The 20,481-nt window shown below is 27.5% G+C and overlaps 1 protein-coding gene across 1 annotated transcript in view; it reads left to right on the top strand.

Annotated features, from left to right (window-relative positions):
- Window positions 1–19,791, top strand: part of LOC119677379 (vigilin-like) — a 30,927-nt gene extending 11,136 nt beyond the window's left edge. The window contains exons 2-7 of the mRNA XM_038088702.1: window positions 3,803–3,884; window positions 14,298–14,376; window positions 14,443–14,648; window positions 14,736–16,589; window positions 16,654–17,994; window positions 19,249–19,791. Coding sequence (XP_037944630.1) covers window positions 14,346–14,376; window positions 14,443–14,648; window positions 14,736–16,589; window positions 16,654–17,994; window positions 19,249–19,611 — 3,795 coding nt within the window. The 5' untranslated portion in view covers window positions 3,803–3,884; window positions 14,298–14,345 and the 3' untranslated portion in view covers window positions 19,612–19,791. The remainder of the gene's footprint in view (window positions 1–3,802; window positions 3,885–14,297; window positions 14,377–14,442; window positions 14,649–14,735; window positions 16,590–16,653; window positions 17,995–19,248) is intronic.
- The last annotated feature ends 690 nt before the right edge of the window (window positions 19,792–20,481 follow it).

Raw genomic sequence — 20,481 nt, 5'->3', positions numbered from 1 at the left:
TGATAGTTTCAACAATTATAAACCACTGTCTTTTTCCACTATAGAAACGTTCCCACTTTCATGTTATTATAATAATATACACATAATCATTGTTTATCTGATGTTAATATAATTTATGATTGCTTTTCTTCAATATTTATAAATGTTTAGTGTCTCTGAACTCTAAACGTCAATTCTTTTAAAAATAAAACATCATTTTTTTTATTAAAATATTCCAAACATTAAATCAATTTTTTCCAAATCTAAGCAAACAAAGGGATTTACTTCATTTAGAGCGGTGTGAACAGCTACGAAAGATTTTAATTAAATTTATTTCTTCATAAAGTTTATTTGTCTTTCGGATTTGATTGTAGTATTAAACTGTAGTAAATAACTATATTACATTTTTTAAATTCTAGTTATATATTAAAATCAAAAAGTTATTAAAGCAATAGATAGATTCAATATCTATAAGTTAATTTTTTAGTTGATTTTGTGTCTATTTCTGTTGGAAGTATAATAATTTAATTTTTATTACATCAGTGATTATACTTTCATAGTATTTATGCAAAATGATTTCTTATAAAAACAATGTAAAATAATTCATTTGTACAGACCTCTGATAATGTATATTAGAATATATATTAAATCTTAATATTTATTCAAGTATATATTAAGATTTTTAAACCTTACAGTCTTTTTATTTAATTGCTTGCTGTACTGCACAAAGTGTTGAAAATAGAAATCAAATGAAAACCCTCAGTATTCTTGTTATTAGTATTGACTTTATCATCGTTTCTTCTGATTTTTGTAAGATCTATAGTGTTTTTAAAAAAAATAGTATGAACTTGACTCACTTTTCATAGTTTTCATTGAATTTATTTCATTTCCAAAGCAATTCCTATATGGAAATGTTTTATATTTTTTATTCTCTAGACTAGAGATGTTTAAAAAAGGAATTAATTTTTTTTAAATCCATTTTCATCAAATGATTTAAAACAGTATTGCATAAATTCTTTAGGGACTTAGTGATGTTGAGATTATTGTGATTTTGTCCAAAGTAATAAACAGGATACCAGCTCCCAACAGAGCGGAGCACTACGCCTGAATTGTCCATAATTTAATGCACTTTTTCGGTGATTCAGTGAACTGAAAAGGAGCGTGTCTTCCCATCCAAATTTTCATAATGAAAGTAAACGAACCATATCTTTGAATAAGTATCGTCCCTTTAAACTCTAATATTTTTACTTAACTTTTAATATTGTTTGCTTAACACAATACAATCTTAAATATAATAACTGATTTAGACAATTATTCTCTTTGAAAGAGATTCGTCAATTTTTTTGAAATTGCTTTTCTACTTAGAATTATAATATTCTCAATGTTCGGTTGACGATTTGAGGTTTATAATATATAAATTATATCGTACCAGTAGAATGATGATTACAATAAATTGAAAGATAAGATAGAGTGATAAGGTTTTTTGCATTTAAATTTTTAAAATGTTAATATAATATGAGTATGGCTGATAAGAATTATAAATTAAAATTGTGATCGACAATTTAATTGAACATATTCAAAAACTATTAAATTATTAGGTCAAAGTGTATTATGACCTTGATTTTATATATTCGAGTTAAGTATAATAAAGTCTTTTTAAAAATCAAGAACCAATTTTTTTAAGTGTGTTCTATTTAGTTTAGCAAGTACAGAGACAAAGTGTTTTTTTTGGAATATCTTTTGAAGCGTATTAACTGAAAAAAAAAACAATTACATAGAGAAAAAAAGCTTTTAAATATTTTGAAAGACTTTAGACCGCAGTAAACTTTTAAATTATTTACAAAAACAAGCGACAAATGACGATTTGTGCTATTTATATTAAAATTTGCACCTCTCAAATTCGATATCTTCAGAATTATGCTATGTTATGTTAGCAAAGTATGTTATATACTCAGAAGAGTCGTTTTTACTTAAAGTCGTCAAAAAATCGCGTTACTCTAGAAACCGTTATAGTGCTGTCAAACTCAAGAACATTGTTAACTTGTTTTGGTATTATATTTATAGACGTATATCTTACCAAAATGTTATGGTGCATAAATGCTTTGTCGATTGAAGATTCAAAAATTATAAGTGGAATAACTTAGAATAAATTTGTAACCAGGATTACTTCACCACTACTGAAGCAGTATAGATGTAAATAAACTGAATGTCAGATGGCGCTATTAATTAACAGAAATGCCAACAAAAACAATTTTTCGTTTCAATATAAAATCATTTAATTAATATTGTTTAGTATAAAAATGAAACTAACAACATTAAACAATTTTTTCCACTGTACTTTATGCCGATTTAGCTTACTTCTTGAGATATCGAGGTTTAAAGTTTTTAACATTTTACATTGATTGAAGATAGTTTGTTCTAGTCGGTAATTTTCCAACATTACAATCCGTTATTTTATAACTAAGCTATATTCATACACCGCTTAGTGAAAAAATTTTTTCAAAATACCATAGCTAATTGCATTAAGACTTATGGTTAAGACTAAATGGTCATTTCTAGAAAATATTCGTATATATATTTATGTATTATGTTTTCATTTTAGTGTGCTTCTTTTAATAATAATTTAACGTCTCGACAGTGATTTCTATTTTGAAAATTCGGTTCCTTTTTTATCAGTATATCTTTTGATATAATTTTTAAAATATAAAATACAATATTTTACAGTTACATTGTCACGATTTGATATAGAATTTTTTTAAATATAAATGAGAAGTCTTACTATCAATGATACTAAGGTTTATTCAAACGTTATTCTATTATGATATAATGAAAGTTAAACTGTAATATTGGTTTCAGATAATTAAAAATTATATTTAAAAATTATTTTGAGCTCTTATGATGAAAAATTAATAATTGTAAATTTATGCACAATATTAAAAAAAAAATGTTAAAATTTATTTTAATTTAAATTATATTATAAGAATATAAAAAACAAATCAATAACATAAAAATATATACAGATATGTCATATATATATTAATAATATTATAATTTCCTTCTACCCAGTTTGTGATATCGACCAATGATTTATTAGTAACGTAAATCGGTCCAATATAGAATTCAAGGAATTCAACTTATAATCTTAGTAGTTTTTTTTGTAAAACTAAAATTTTATTTAATATATTTGGTATATTATGGTTATTATTATCTGTTTCATTTTGTTTTTTTTATTTATTTTTTAAATTTATTTTTTTAATTTATTTTTTTATATTTTTATTAAGTTTTATTTTGTTATTTTATCTATATATTTTTATTTTTTATTTTATTATGTTTATTTTTTATTTCATTATTTTTATTTTTTATTTTATTATTTTCATTTTTTATTTTATTATTTTTATTTTTTATTTCATAATTGTTTTTTTTATATTTTTTTTTATTTTATTTTTTAGTTTTTTATTTTTTTATTCTTTTTATTATTTAAAGTATTCTTTTTATGTTTTATATTATTTTTTTTATTTTAAGTACTATTTCTTTTTTTAATACGATTTTTTTTATTTTTATTATATATAATTCACAAAAATGATAATTTTTTATAAATTTTTAAAATTTTTTTTATTATTTTTTTTTTATTAAAATTCTTTTTATTTATTTTATTATATAGAAGAATAGTTTTATATACACATTTATATATGCATATAAATTAAATGTGATTTAATATTAATTAATAATCATTACAATGTAAATATGTTAGTATTAAAAAAAAGTAATGTGTGTTTAATAAAAAAATTAATTTCTTTTTTTCCGTCTCGTTTTTTTTTTTCAGAAACAGACACGCCAAGTTATCAAACTGGATTTTATCACAGTAAAAACTAAATAGGCCGGACTTTTTTGGATTTTACAGTACAGTAAGTTTGAAGTTGCTTTAAAATTTAAAATTTTTTATAAACATTTATTGTACTTTTTATTAATTTTTTATTGCATATAAAATCAGGTTTTAATTTTAGAACTTCATTTTTATTTTTATTTTTAAAACATTAATAATTAAATTAAATTAGAATTTTAAAAATATTTTATTGTTGAAATGATATACAAGTAGCTTTATTAAATTTTTTCAGGGTTTAGTTAATAACGTTAACATTTTTCCTCCACCTCCATTAGTATTTAGGACATAACTGCAATACTTGGATATGTATATATATTTTTTATAAAGCAATTTATTATGATATAGTTGTTAACTTAGAAGAAAAAAGAAAAGAGTTTGACCTAGTTTTCACCCTAACGAAATAAAAATTATATAAATCTAGAATTTAATTGAGATTCGTTGATGTTATTTATATTCTTCAGTAAATAAATAAATACTATGAAACACATTTTTACATATATCACAAGCCACTATTTGAATTCTATAATAGAATAATAAGTTATTTATGTTTATATAAGATTGTGGCAGATTTTTTACATATATTACAACAACAATAAGAATAGAGTTACTATTTGAATTCTATAATAGAATAATAGGTTGTTTTTGTTTATATAATAATAATATTATATAGTAATTTATAAGGTAAGGTGTTGGTGAAAGTAAGTTCCAAGTAAAGAAAAAAAAAGTATTCAATTAGATTTCAAAAAGGTTCCATAATTATTACTTGCTGTATATATGTATGTATTATATGCATATCCTCCAAGGTAGAAAGAAAAATTGTCTTTATAATGTAGCTTAGCAGATATACAGGATTAGGCAATTAAAGTGTTACCTATACAAGCGACCATATCTTTTTTGTGTGAAATTATTATTATAATTTTAATTTATTGATTCAAATTACAAAAATTTTTGAAATTTGAAAAGTCTGATCAATAGCAGATCTCCGAAAACAACTTTCAGTCTTGCAAACGACCGCTGTCAGAAAATAGAAAGATATTTCGAATGATCTTTTGTAAGATTTTTGAGTGTGGTAAGCCGAGAGATCGTTGCGAGAATTGCGCTGTGAATGATAGATTGTCCTTAGTATGGTTTCTAGTTTTCTATGTAGTGCATTGTCGAAAGCTCTTTTATTAACTGGATTAGTAATGCAACTAAGATCGCTGAAAGATCGTTGTCAGAATTGCGCTGTGAATGGTAGATTGTCCTTAGTATGGTTTCCATTTTCCTATGCAGTTCATTCTGATTGCTGCTGCTTTAGCTTTACAGTCGAAAGTTCTTTTATTAATTGGATTAGAAATGTAACTAAGATCGCTGAAAGATCGTTGTCAGAATTTCGCTATGAATGGTAGATTGTCCTTAGTATGGTTTCTAGTTTTCTATGCAGTTCTTTCTGCTTGCTGCTGCTTTAGCTTTATTGTCGAAAGCTCTTTTATTAATTGGATTAGTAATGTAACTAAGATCGCTGAAAGATCGTTGCCAGAATTGCGCTGTGAATGGTAGATTGTCCTTAGTATGGTTTCCATTTTCCTATGCAGTTCATTCTGCATAGCAATTGTTGCTGCTTTAGCGTTACTGTCCAAAGCTAGAAATGTGTGTAGGGTACAGTAGTGTCGTTAAAGTCTAAGAAATGTTACTTTTTACTTGTTTCTTTATTAGTTATACGTTATTCTCTCAATGTACATATGAAGTTTGTTTTGAAGAAAGCATGTGGTTCAGATATCAAGTGCATTTCTTATTGTGTTCAACAAGTTTGGTTATTATTTCGATTAGTATGAAATATTATGAACTCTCTATAAAACTAGTAGTGCTTTTAGCCTTAGGTAAGCAAAAAGTTCAATAATTTCTATATAGATTTGATTGTTTTTTCCTTTTTTTGTGCCAAAAACTTGTTTTTTGGAATTTTTGAATTGTGCTTTAGTTTTTTAATTAATTTTATATATTATAAATTTATTATCATAATAAAATCCTACTTTTTTTTTGTACCAAAACGCTGATTATGGCTTATAATTTTGCATATTGTTAATAAATTTCTCGTTTTATATTTTCTTGGCATTTTACTGATTCGTTTATCAATATTTGCAAAATTATGCGACGTCAACAGGTTGAATTTTATCTGCAGTTTTCATTGTGAAAACATTTCTTTATAATAACAAGAAATGGTATAGGAAAAAAAAATTTAAAAAATTAACAAAAAATATTTAATTTTTGTGACACGTCTACGAATTGTGTTTATTTGTTGTTTTATTTGTTGTTTTATTTCTTAATTCAACCTGAAAAACAGAAACGTTTTATTTAAATAAGTCAAGACTGTTTCACAGTGTGTGTGTGTGTGTTTTTTTATTAAAGGTTTTTAATTCTTGATTTACATTTTTATAACTGCGTTTTATGTTATATACTTTACTTATTTTTTTTATAACATTTTTTTTTTATATATAGACTTATATGTATGTATATTTTTTTGTTTGCGTCATGCCAAAGAAAATATGGTTAACGAAAAAAAGAGTTCAATAAGCTACGAAACTATTTGGATTCAATAAACGCAAACGAAAACGTACCACACTTGTCCATTGTACCGGCTCCTATCCGGTTTTAGATACTTTATATTTTAACATTCTTTTGACACATTTTCGTGCTACTTTACAGAAAAAAAAAACAAAAAAACAAAAAAACTAAATAATGCTAAGATATAAAAAGAAAGCGTTTGCCATTACAATCGGTCGGTTTGGTTTCTCGTCTACATTAATAAAATATTACATTATATATATAATACATTTCCCTAGTTGGAGAATTTTGATTTAATTATTCGAGAATAAATTGCAATTAAAATTAATAATTTACATATTTTGAAATTTTCTTGCAAATAGCGAGCGAACCATTATTACGGATATCAGTTCCCATAGTGCTGATATAATGTCAAGTTCGTATCTGCTACTTTATCTGCTACTAGCGATACTAGCGATACTTCGTTCATGCAATGTGTAATGTGTGTGCTCAATTGTATCTGTATCTTTATATTGCAGAAATGTGGGCTAGGTAACATGTTCGCATACTTGTAAAACTTCAATAGAAGAAACTTTGTGTTTGTCATGGAATGATTTGTTGAACAAAAGCGTTAGAGAGTTAGAGGAGCGCAGTATAGAAGTGGTATAAAATTTGAGTGATCTTGCAACAAATTTATAAACATTTTCTTAATTTTATCTTTATATCGCTTTTTTTTTTATTTAACTTACCTCTAAAGCGAAATATAATAAATAAATTCGTAAAAATAGATAAATATTCAGGTTATAAGAAAAAAACCAAAAGTATAATAAAAAAATATTATTTTGGTAGTGAAAGCATGCTGACTGAAACTTGATTTTCTATATTGTATTTGCAGTGTAGTGAGCTCTTTTAAAATATTTTTAAAATAAGTTAAGAATCCGAAAAATCTTTATAGAGTATGAGTTTTATTGAAGGAACATTCTCAAAAAAAAGGGTTTCTGTTTTATTCATGTTATTTTAAAAGTTTCCAGTTTTAATTTTTACAAAGTATATTGTTTTAAACGGAAAATTATTATATAAAAAAAAAACCAATTTAAATATTGAAAATTGTTTTAAAATGAGTTCAGAATTCTATAAGTTTTGTTACAAGAAAACATCTATTAAAAGACGTTTTCAGAAAAGGCTATCTCGTCTAACCATGCAAATTTAAAAGTTCCCAGTTTTCAGTTTTTATACAAACTAAGTTCCTTTATACTATGCTATGTATATATTAGGGTGCCTTTAATTTTCGAAAGTCGGAAAATTGCCCGTGGCACCCCTAGATCGGTTCATTTTACTAAAAAAATAATCTGTGTGAAATTTTAGTTCAATTGGATAAGTGGAAATGTTGCACCAAGAGCCTCAAAGATTGGAAAATAACGATTTTTTCCATAAAATTCATCTTTGATTGCTTATATCTCCGACCTATTTAATTTTACATAAAAACTGTCTTCCTAAAAGTTATAGATCTATTAAAAATAAAAAAATTCACTCATACAAAGCTTTTCTGTATTTCTAATAGTTATTGAATATATATATTGTATTTATAGTGCAGGAAGCTCTTTTTAAATCTTTAAAATTAAGTTAAGAATTTAAAAAATATTTATACAGTGTAAGCACTGCTAAAAGGACATCTGTTTTAACTGTGCAATTTTAAAACTCCCTAATTTTCACACAAAGTATATTATTATCTCAAGTGGTCATTTATTATTATATATAAATTGTTTTTGTAGTGAAGAAAACTCTTTTTAAATGTTTAAAAGAAGGTTAAGAATTCTAGAAATCTATATATAGGAAAAGCTCTGTGAAAATACTGCTTTTGTAAAAGTATATCTCGTTTAACCATGCAACTTTAAAAGTCTACATTTTTCATTTTTCATATAAAGTATGTTATTTAGAACGTACCTTATTTTATCCTTGCAATATTAGACAGCATTGGTCAGAAAGTGGATGGTATCCTATTTTTTTCTCATATTTTACAGGGCGCAGTCACTGTTGTTGTTTGTAATGTATTGTAGTTCAATGTCAGTACTTCGGTTCTTACTTGCCATTTAAGCGGTATTGAGTCGTTATCCAGCATGTACTCGAAATAATTCCGCTTATTTAAACTATAAGTTAACACCCGCGTCCTCTCAAATTCGGTCCTTGCGATATTATTCGATCGCCTGATTGCTACCAAATGGGACATCAACTTATTTGACTGGAAAATTCGAAGTTTCATTTGCATTAAGATCTATATAAAATTTCTAATTATATCACTTTCTATTAATCTTATTCTTGTTTCTATCTATTTATCTTTTTTTCTCGTTTCTTTATTTCCAATCTATCTCAAAATAGTTATGTGCCTCTTTATATTTTTTTTTGTTATTTAAGAATTTTTAGATAATTTTATTACTTGCAATATTTTGTCTAATAGTCGTAATTTATACTACTACTGTATAGATTATTAAAACTATAATATATAGTAAAATGCCCTAAAAATAAATGTCTTATTCTTCTTTCTATCTATATATCTTTTTTTCTTGTTTCTTTATTTCCATTCTATCTCAAAATAGGTTTGTGTGTCTTTATATTTTTTTTTTATTTAAGAATTTTTAGATAATTTTGTTACTTGCAATATTTTGTCTAATAGTCGTAATTTATACTACTACTGTATAGATTATTAAAACTATAATATATAGTAAAATGCCCTAAAAATAAATGTGGTTTCCACGTTATTCTGTATTGTTTCTGTGCTAATCAAAGCAACTGATAACAAAAATATCTGCAAGTTTTTGATATCAATTTCCTGTAAAAATGAATAGGTATGTGATTAATTTAGGTTCACCAATTTATTTTGTAATAAAATTGTTTAAATTTATTTTAAATTTAATTATCTTTTAATTTATATATACTCATAAATTAATATATTGCATAAAAATATAAATGAAAAATCTTTTTTCGATTTAAAAATCTTCTAACCACGTGTTTTAAATATATTATTTCATAATAAGCATGAGGCTTGAAATTACCATAAATAATAAAATATATAATAAATTTATATAGATAATTTTTATATGAGACCTAAGCCGGCATCTTTGCTTATATATAGATAAGATTGAAATATGACATGTTCGAGTGTGTCGCGCCAAACTCAATATATGCTGATTAATTTATTTTATATATTAAATCTATAAATTAAGTTTAAATTTAAAATGAAGAACACACTAAAGAAACTAGAAGTAGAGGTATTAGATTAATCTATAAATATGCAATTTCTATTGACTTATATTCATTTCAGTAATATGGTATTCAAATTATTGAAGAAAATCTGTTTTAGTTTACTTTGTTTTTAGCTTTATTAAGAAATAAACTGAATTAAATTGGTAATAATATAGTCTCTAAACTATAGTAAATAAAGTCTATTTTAAGTTATTTGCAATCTGTCAAGAGAGAACCGAGATACAATGAATCTATTAAACGCATTTTGACTATTAACCTTAGACGTACTCTCTACAGGTGTAGATTTATTTGTATATTCAAGGAAATTTAAAATTGCCCTTTTATTTTCATTAAAATTTAATGACAATAAATTCAGTTATCTTGGGATTTATGATAACAGGGGCCAATATGATAATAAATTCTGGAAGTATGATAAAAAACCTGCTGCTATCAGTAGTCATTTTCTTTGTTTAAAAATATCGTAAGAATATCGTAATTTTTTTTATAAGTAGTTTTATGTATTTTTTCTTGCAAAATGAATGGAGGAACACAAAAAATGGACCTAAATATAATTTTTTGATTTCAAATAACTATTCTTCTTAAGAAATGTCGATGTGTAAGGCAGGGGCAAGTGAATTTTTATGTCACGTAGTAAATTGTCTATATTGATTGTCTGTATTTTTCAGAAATACATTTTTGACTATAAGCTTTCTATTCGTTCTAAAAGTATAGATCTGTTAATTTTTCTGTAAGAAGTGGTTTGGTTATCTTTTTAGTAGACCGTGATATAGTTTGTTCAGTATGCCGTTCTGCGATTACATCGATTGTCTATATTCTTAAGAAACACATTTTTGACTATTAAGTTTTCTAGTCGTTTTAAAAGTTTGCAAATAAAACGAGAAACGATTCCAACAGAATCAAAAGAAAGACTTTATTTTTTTATTTGCTTCTCTTTTCTTAACATTGATTACTGTTTTCACTGTTTATATGTTCTAAACTAACTAAACTATTTATATATCATGTTTCATATATATATGTATATATATATATATATCATGTTCATGTTTCAACTATTCATATGTTCTAATTTGTTAAGTGTATGTATCCACTACAAAAGTATCAATCTGTTGTTTTTCCTGTAAAAAGTGATTAGATTTTTTTTTGATACCCGGCGATATAGTTTCTTCAGTATGCCGTTTCGCAGACAATCGTTATATCGATTGTCTATATCCCTAAGAAACACATTTTTGACTGTAAGCTATCTACTCGTTCTAAAAGTATTAATCTATTGTTTTACCTGTAAAAAGTGGTTCGGTTATATTTTTAGTAGCTTGCGATATAGTTTCTTTACTATGCACTAACAGGTAAATAACACAATTAGCTTTAGAGATTTGTACCAATAGAGGACTGATTTTCGATTTAAAGCTATTGGATTTAACGCTTTAATAGCTGTCTAGATGTCATTGTTGTGTCGTGATTCGACTGCTTACAGAAGAGAATGAATTTCTGCTCAAAAAACATTAGAAATTCGGAACTTAGAAGTATAAAGTAATTTCGTTTGCATAGATTCTACAATATACATTTTGATATATCTCTGAAGTGGTTGGATAGATCCTCTTATGAATGAACTGGTTGCATTACCGGTTTATTGTGCTTCTTTTTCTTTATGTCTGGTAGATTTGCTGTTAAACAATAATACATATTTTTCTTATTGGGTTACTTTTGAATATGTATGCATAGTCAAAATATTTTGAATATTTATAAATCTTTTTATAAATCATACCACATTTTTAATTTTGAACTATTACTACTATTTGTATTATAATAATTTATACTATTTATTAGGAAAAAGTATGTGTTTAAAAATTGTATTCAAATAAATGATTGATGTTAGCAAATAAGTTTTTTTTTAAATTGTTCTATCACGCTTATTACACATATAATTAGTTACGAACTTATTTATAATGGTACACTTCACAAAATATAGTTGTATGTTCAAATTAAAAACTTCATTTGTACCATTTTATGAATGATAATAAATGACACCAACGAATCGTGTTATAAACAAAGTTGTTTCAGTTTTGTTTTTTCATCTCTATTATTTTTAAAATGTTAATTTTTTTTTTATTAAGTTCTATTGCCTTCACTGACATAGTCTTATCACTTCCGACTTATCTCTGAACGCAGCAATTTTTATCAATGTGGACATAGCATGAACGCGGTTTCTGAAAAAATAATAAATAAAATGGAGTGTATTGTGAGCTCACTAAAAACATGTGCAATCGAATTATTACATTAATTATTATCATTGCTAACATATTAAAATTAACATTGATATGTGGTAAATTTTTTATAATGTGATTTAAACTACTAATTGATTACGGCGTTCATAGGAACAGAACGGGGATAATGTTTTAGTTGCAAGAAAAATTGTAGTTATAGTGATGTTTAATGCTTTAAGTAATTGTTGTTATATTTTTAGAAATTTATCGAAGCTTCGCATTGGACAAAGTCCAGATTATACTTATTTAAGATATTTATTTATCATTTACTTATAATAAGTTGGTTTAGCTTAATCTGGGTGCTCGCCAGTCACGTAGAGACCTGTTGATCCGTGCTGATACCGTATAAAGTTAATCCTCTATAAAGATTTTCTAATCGAATTTTTTGTGAATTGGATAAGGGCTTGAAATTTTATTTCTAAGACAGAGTTAGACAACACTTAAAATACTTCTACGCGAAGTTTTTTGGAAACCAGACTTTGGTGGAATTTAATTCCAATCCAGTAGTTCTTATATACACATACCCTGCTTTCAAAGGGTTGTTGATACCTATATAATACATAAATCTTTTGAGCAACATTGTATTAATTTTGGAGATATTTTCGCTGAAATATCGATTAATTTAAACACTGGATAGATTAGATCTGCTGTTAGAAAAGTAGATATTTATGAGAGCATCGGATATCTTTATTGGGAAAGCATTACAGTTAGACTAAATTATTCATTGTAGTACTACTAAATACTATTAGGACACCTAAAAAAATGATTAATTTTCGTTGAACTATTTTGTTAATATCACAAGTTGTAGTAACAACAATAACATGATGTTGTTATATAACAGTTGATAGTACCCTAATATTATTATTATTTAGGAAGATAAAGTACCTTAAGATCTTCATGATATTCGTATGATTCTGTTAGTTCTATTTATTTATTAGCTAGAAGTACTTGTAATATTTTTCGGAGCTTTAGTTTATCATCGGCTGAAATATATTATTCCAGCACTTTCTTTAATATAGTCCTTAGTCTTGTGATTTCTTCTTCTTCATTTTCATCACAGTTTCTATGGTAGTCTTTCTTCGATACAGCACTCATTTTTGAGGTGTGTTGAAGAGTAAGATAATCCAGTGTTTATACCTGTTATCATTGGCCTTGTGTATGTATTATGTTTCGATTTGCCATTCTCCTTATATAGTCTATTTTAAAAAGAAAGATCTCTGAACAACAACAAATTATACAGCTGAACCCGATTTTTGTTGCGCCACCGTTCTTTTTTATTAAAATGATCAAAATCACTCATAAACAAATTAAAGAAACATTAATATTAATTTTTTTAATGGGAGTATTTTTAAAAGGAAAATCTATAATATTTCATGTTGCAACAATGGATTAAATAGCCTAACTTTTAATCTTATACCTTTTAATACGAGATATTATATATTTTTGAAGCTTCAATATATTCTGAGCAATATTTTTGAGTTTGTTTCACCAGTTCTGCTATTGTAAATTCTTCATAGATTTTTTTTTATATTAATCCCTTTGAACCTATGCTTGTAAAGATTTGTCTGGAGAGAATCAGCCAGTGAGACCAGTGATAATATTTTTTGCACTTAATTTGAAGACCTTTACTTATGGTCTTTAACAAAGATAATAATAGAAAAGTTATTAATTGTTTCCAAGAATAAATGTTTATGGAATTTTGAAATGTTGAGTTTTAATAAATAATGCCAACCAAATAATTTTTAAAATTATTTCCAAAAAAATGCAGACTTTCTGCAATGACGTCCATAAATTTTTTCGTATGTATATACGAGTATATGCACAACAAGATAATTCAATAGCATTTTAAAAATTAAGTAATTAAAGAAATAAATCAAATTGCAAACACCTTATCACAATTTTAGTTCTTTAATTTTCAAATATATATTCACGTAATTTCATATCAAGTCCTACAGTACTATCAAAAAACTGTATATAAATTACGTTTAATATACTGTACCCACATCTTTAAGAAATCAATTCATTTTGAGCGTTATCTCTCTAAAGCTTCAAAGTCTACATTTAAAATTGAAAATGAATTTTTCTGTACATATACACCACAATTGCCTAAGTTATTTTATCACTAGCTGTTGGTTAGATGTCGAGACCCCCCTCTTATCGGTGTCATAACGATAATGACTGGAAAGAAAAAAACGCGTGAAGAAAGAAAATTTATAAATGAAGATATGAAGAATTTCCTTATCAATAAACATTTTGAAGATAATAGTTTTTAGTAAAAATGAAAATATTTTATTTTCTTTGCATTTATAAATATTTTCGTATGCTTTGTAAAAATAATACTTAGTACAATAGAAATGATTGCTTATTAATTTTTTTAACATATTTTTTTGCAGTGTACTGTAACGACTTGGAACGAAAAAGGACTCCTCTTTTTTTAAGTAATGCAAGCAGCAATGATGGAAGAATCAAACGGTATTTGCACTCTTATATTATAAGTTTTCACTTTTAACAACTCTAATGTATGATCTTCATTTTTAGCTAATATTGACAACCAACAACCAACTAATGTTCTTAATGAAGATCAAGTTCATGTTGACCAACCATCTTCACCAACACCAATAGCAACCCCAACAAGCACCAATAGCTATGATGACCTATTCCCGGCTTTGCCAGCTAACAATGCACCATTAAATAGTAATGTTGCTCCAGCTTGTGTACGCGTTACTAGCTCTCAAAAAACTCAGGTTAGTTCTACATAAACATGTCATCTTAAAATATATCAAAATTTAAAAAGAACACATATTTCTAACTATAAATATAATTATTAATAGGTATTGCACGTACCTGGGAAGGAACGTAAATCAACCGATTCTGAAAAATTTGGTGAGGGCGAATCGAAGCGTATATGTCAGCAAATTACTAAGGAAACTGGCGCTCAAATTGAAATTGCCAGTGACAAAAACCAATCGCTTACTTTTTTGATTAAGGGCAAGCAAAGCGAGTTGTTGGATGCACGTAGAAAAATTCTGATGTATTTTTCAACTCAAGCAAATACGCAGGTTGTTATACCCAAAGAACATCATCGCGTTATTTTGGGAAAACGTGGTGAACGTTTGCGTGAATTGGAACGTATTACAGCCACACGCATTAATATGCCTCATCAAATCGATGAGAGCGATGTTATAACTATTTCTGGTACTAAAGAAGGTATTGAAAAGGCCGAACAGGAATTACGGAACTTATCTGCTGAACAATATAAGAAGTCATCGGATCGTACTTCTGTACCTAAAATTTATCATCCATTTATTTTGGGTCCAAACAATGAAAATGTTAATAAAATTATGGAGGAAACTGGCGCTAAAGTTAATGTACCACCACAATCCGTACAAAAAGAAGAAATAGTTATTTCTGGTGAAAAAGATGCTGTAGCTGCTGCAAAGCTGAAGGTTGAAAATATCTATAAAGAAATGAAAAATAAATGTAGCACTGTTAGCGTTGAAGTTGCGAAGTCTCAACATCGTTACGTTATTGGTCCAAAGGGTTCAACTATTGCTGAAATTCTTCAACTCACTGGAGTCTCTGTTGAGATGCCACCACTTGACTCACCACTAGAGACAATTACTTTACGCGGTCTTCCGGGCGCACTGGGTCCTGCTCTTACTGCCGTTTATGAGAAAGCCAACTCTGTTAAATCTATTGAAATTGATGCACCACACTGGATACATAAATATGTGATTGGTCGCAAAGGCGCCAATATAAAGCAATTAGAAGAAGATTGTCCTAATGTTAATGTGTATTGTATAGACGACAAAATCAAACTAGAGGGTGATCCAGAAAATGTAGATAAAGCAACTGCCTATGTGAATAGTATTGTACAAAACTATTTGGACAACTATACATTTTTCGTTATGACCGTTAATCCTTCGTATTATAAGCACATCATTGGTAAAGCCGGTGCTAATGTTAACCGTCTTAAAGATGAACTTAAAGTGAATATTAATATTGAGGAAAGAGATGGTCAAAACAATATACGCATCGAAGGACCTAAAGAGGGCGTGAAACAGGCTCAGCTTGAATTACAAGAAAAAATCGACAAACTGGAAAACGAAAAATCAAAAGATGTTATTATCGATCGTCGTTTACACCGTTCAATTATTGGGGCTAAAGGTGAAAGAATTCGCGAAATTAAAGATCGTTATCGTCAGGTTACCATAACTATTCCAACGCCACAAGAAAATACTGATATAGTTAAATTACGTGGACCTAAAGAAGACGTTGATAAGTGTCACAAGGATTTGTTGAAACTCGTAAAAGAAATTCAAGATTCATCGCACATAATTGAGGTACCAATTTTCAAACAATTCCACAAGTTCGTCATTGGTAAGGGTGGAGCTAATATTAAAAAAATTCGCGATGAAACTCAAACGAAAATTGACTTGCCTGCGGAAGGTGATAAAAATGAGGTGATCGTTATAACTGGCAAAAAAGAAAATGTTTTAGAAGCAAAAGAACGTATTCAAAAGATTCAAAATGAATTATCTGATATTGTAACCGAAGAGGTTCAAATTCCGCCAAAATATTACAATTCGATAATTGGTACAGGAGGTAAATTAATATCAGCTATTATGGAAGAATGTGGCGGAGTATCAATTAAATTTCCCACTAGCGAATCGAAGAGTGATAAGGTAACAAGTATTTTTTATTAAAATTTATGTAATTTAGTTTGATGCAAGCATAATTATTTAATAGGTAACGATTCGTGGTCCAAAAGATGATGTTGAAAAAGCTAAAGCACAATTACTGGAGCTTGCTAATGAGCGTCAACTTGCTTCATTTTCTGCTGAAGTACGTGCTAAGCAGCAGCACCATAAGTTTCTTATTGGTAAAAACGGTGCTTCCATTCGTAAGATACGTGACGCAACAGGTGCACGTATAATATTCCCTACAAACGAAGACGAGGATAAAGAAGTTATAACAATAATTGGCAAGGAGGATAATGTTAAAGCAGCAAAAGAACAACTTGAAGCTATTATTAAAGATATAGATCAAGTAACTGAAGGTGAAATTGCTGTGGATCCTAAACATCATAAACATTTTGTGGCAAAACGTGGCGAAATCTTACATCGCATTTCAGAGGAAAATGGTGGTGTGATGATTTCTTTTCCACGTCCAGGTGTTGATTCCGATAAAGTAACACTTAAAGGTCCCAAGGACTGTATCGAGGCAGCAAAGCAACGTATTGCTGAAATCGTTGGTGACCTTGAAGCTCAAGTAACTATTGAAGTTGTCATTCCACAACGACTACATCGTACTATAATGGGTGCACGTGGCTTAAATGTACAACAAGTAACTTCCGAATATGATGTACAAATCAAATTCCCTGATCGTGATGCAACGGAACCCGCTGAAGGTATTGTAAATGGTACCAATGGCATTGATAATAATGATGAACCTATACGGCTATGCGATATTATTCGTATAACGGGACGTTTAGAAAAATGTGAACGTGCTAAGCAAGCACTTATAAATCTTGTACCTATCACTGAAGAGATAAGTGTTCCATATGATTTACATCGTACTATTATAGGACCGAAAGGTGTAAATGTTCGTCAATTTATGTCAAAACATGATGTACATATTGAATTGCCACCTAGCGAAACAAAATCAGATGTTATTAAGGTAACTGGTACACCGGCACATGTTGCCGATGCTAAGGACGCCTTACAACAAATGATTGAAGAATATGAAGCTGATCGTGCCGATCGTGAACTTCGTTCGTTTGTGCTTGAAATCGATGTAGATCAGATGTATCATTCAAAACTAATTGGTCGTCGTGGTGCCACAATTAATAAATTACGTGCTGATCATGATGTTAACATCTCGCTGCCAAAACGTGATGATGAAAATCAACGTATTATAACTATTACTGGCTATCAAGCTAATGCAGAGGCTGCGAGGGATGCCATTATGGAAATTGTTGGAGATTTGCAAGATTTATATCGTGAAGTTATTGAAGTTGATTCTCGCATACACTCACATATTATTGGGCATCGCGGACGTACTATTCGCAAAATTATAGAGGATTATAAGGTGAGCTGATTGGATTTATGCAACAATATAAAGAAAGAATATATACACAATATAAAGAAATGATATAAGGACTATGAATATAGGTTTAAGCTAAGACAGGTATATGTAATTGAAATATGTCAGACAGTAATGAAATTTTTATTAGCTTGGTCATTTTTAAATATAAAGTTCTCATTAGAATACTTGGATAATTGGATTGTAAATAGCATGAAAATCAGAATTAAGTTATTAGTATTTTAATTGAAGATACAGGGATAACAATTGAAACGAGTACCAGTGTTTTTTAAACTTTTGCATAAAATAGGTAATTAATACGTTTTGAATCGCATATTCTATAGTTATACTGGATAGAAGATCAAATATATAAATAGGTTTTAAGAAAAAGTAAATAATTAATGTTAAACACGACGTGAACTCCACTTAGGAGCAATGTAGTGTAATTGCTGAAACAGTCCCCTTCTTTCAGTCACTTGTTGGTAGAGTGCCCATTATTTGTTGCGATTACCTTTGCTCATAATGTTTGTACTTTGCTTATAGTTTTTTCAAAAAAATATTGCAATTGATTCACTCATCTGTAGACGATCTGTCTCGATTTGTTAAGTAAACGTTTAGATGGTTTGCTAATCTAATTTTTTAATAGCTTATGTTAGCGTAAGTAGTTTTTCGGAGCAGAAAAGTCACAAAAGTATTCACTTTTCGCACTGTTTTATAGACTTTAAGAGGCACTCCAGTTCAAAATGTCCTCCCCTGCCGACACAAAAGATAGATTTAGATATATGAAGTTGTCAACAATACCAATATTGTGATTATCAACAAGCTGGTTTACATAAAATGAAATTATATTAAACAATTTAATTTCGGAATGTTATGCTCCATCAGACATCTTTTTTTGAATAGAGAAAGTGATTATAGTTTCTTATAGCCGCTTTATATTTATCATGAGTGCTTTTTAGAAACATCTGTTATGGAGGCTTTTGAACAGTAGTAAATTACAATAACATAATTTTTATTAATTTCAATTAATTGTGAAATTGGGGGATTGCAAACTTCCAAATAAGTTTTTGAGACTACAAATTTGTAAATAATTCTTTGAACGTGCAAGTGCAAGGGTTAAATTCTGCTTGATTTAATTGTCCGTATATAATTTGCATATAATAATCAATAACGAAATTAAACAATATACAATAATTAAAAGAAAATACAATAGCATAAAATACAATAAATTTATATTAAATTTTTTGAATTTGTTTATAGGTCGATATTAAATTTCCTTCTGCCGATGATGCTCAAAATAATCCTGATGCTGTTACAATTATTGGCAAGGAAGAAGATGTCGAAAATGCAAAGGATGTTATACTTAATATGGCCGAGGATTATATACGTGACTATTTGGAGAATGCTCCGCCATCACCGCAACTACAAACAGTTGCCGCATTCTTGCCTGGTGCAGGTGGAACTGAAAATGGTTTTATCATAAAGGATGCTCCATGGGAAAAGGCAAACGAAAAATCTAAAAATGCACCTAATACTCAGTCACAAGAAGATTTCCCAGACTTTGCAGTTGGCGGTGCTCCAGTTGCTACTCCAATAACATCAGCTTGGGGACCTAAAAACTAAAAAACAAAATAAACAAAACAAAAAAAAAACGAAAAACTAATGTTATGAAAATAACTAAATAAATAGAATATAAAAAGCAGGCTAAAAACGTCGATGCTGGTGTCAAACTGAAGGTTGTCTATATAGTTTATTATTGCTTTATAGAAGCAAAATTAACAATAAAAAAAAAATTAAATAAAAATTCAAGACATATAAACAGTTCACAGTGTGAACTCATATATCTGAACGCATTTAAATTAAAACAAAAACAATTATTTTTTTAAACATTATTTTGACACTTGTTTTGTGCGTTTCTATCCTGCTCCTTTAGTTAAAAATATTACCACAAAATGCCAACTTAATATTTAATTTAATTAGTTTTTTTTTCATTTTTTAATATTTAATTTCTTTTATATAAACTCTTTAAATAGTTAAAGTAATAATTATGTTCTTTTACTTTAACTGAAAAAGACAAAACTGTTTACATCTTTAATGTTTGTGGCTTTAAAGGTAAATGATTTTTTTTTTATAAATATTTACAAAGTTATATACAATATATATTCTAAACGAAATCGCCTTTAAAAAAGTCGTTGTAATTCTGTTAAAAATTCCTGAAAAAATTAATTTATGTTGCATGTTTTATTTGAGAAATAAAAGGAGAATAAATTTTTGACGTTATTTCAAAATTACATATAAGAATGTGTGTATGCAAGTATGTATATAAACATGAGCATCTTATTTTGATATATAATATGATGGTATATGTTTATAATACGTTCGCAATATTTATTTAAAATAACTAATAATGTAAAAATTCATTGTACTCCTGTTTTGAATTCTTTTAGTTATTGTGCAATTTTTCATTAAATATTTTTTTTAATAATTTATTCA

This window comes from Teleopsis dalmanni, chromosome 2 (assembly GCF_002237135.1).
Source record: "Teleopsis dalmanni isolate 2A chromosome 2, ASM223713v2, whole genome shotgun sequence".
Lineage (NCBI taxonomy): Eukaryota > Metazoa > Arthropoda > Insecta > Diptera > Diopsidae > Teleopsis > Teleopsis dalmanni.
This window is presented reverse-complemented; position numbering and strand designations above follow the sequence as displayed.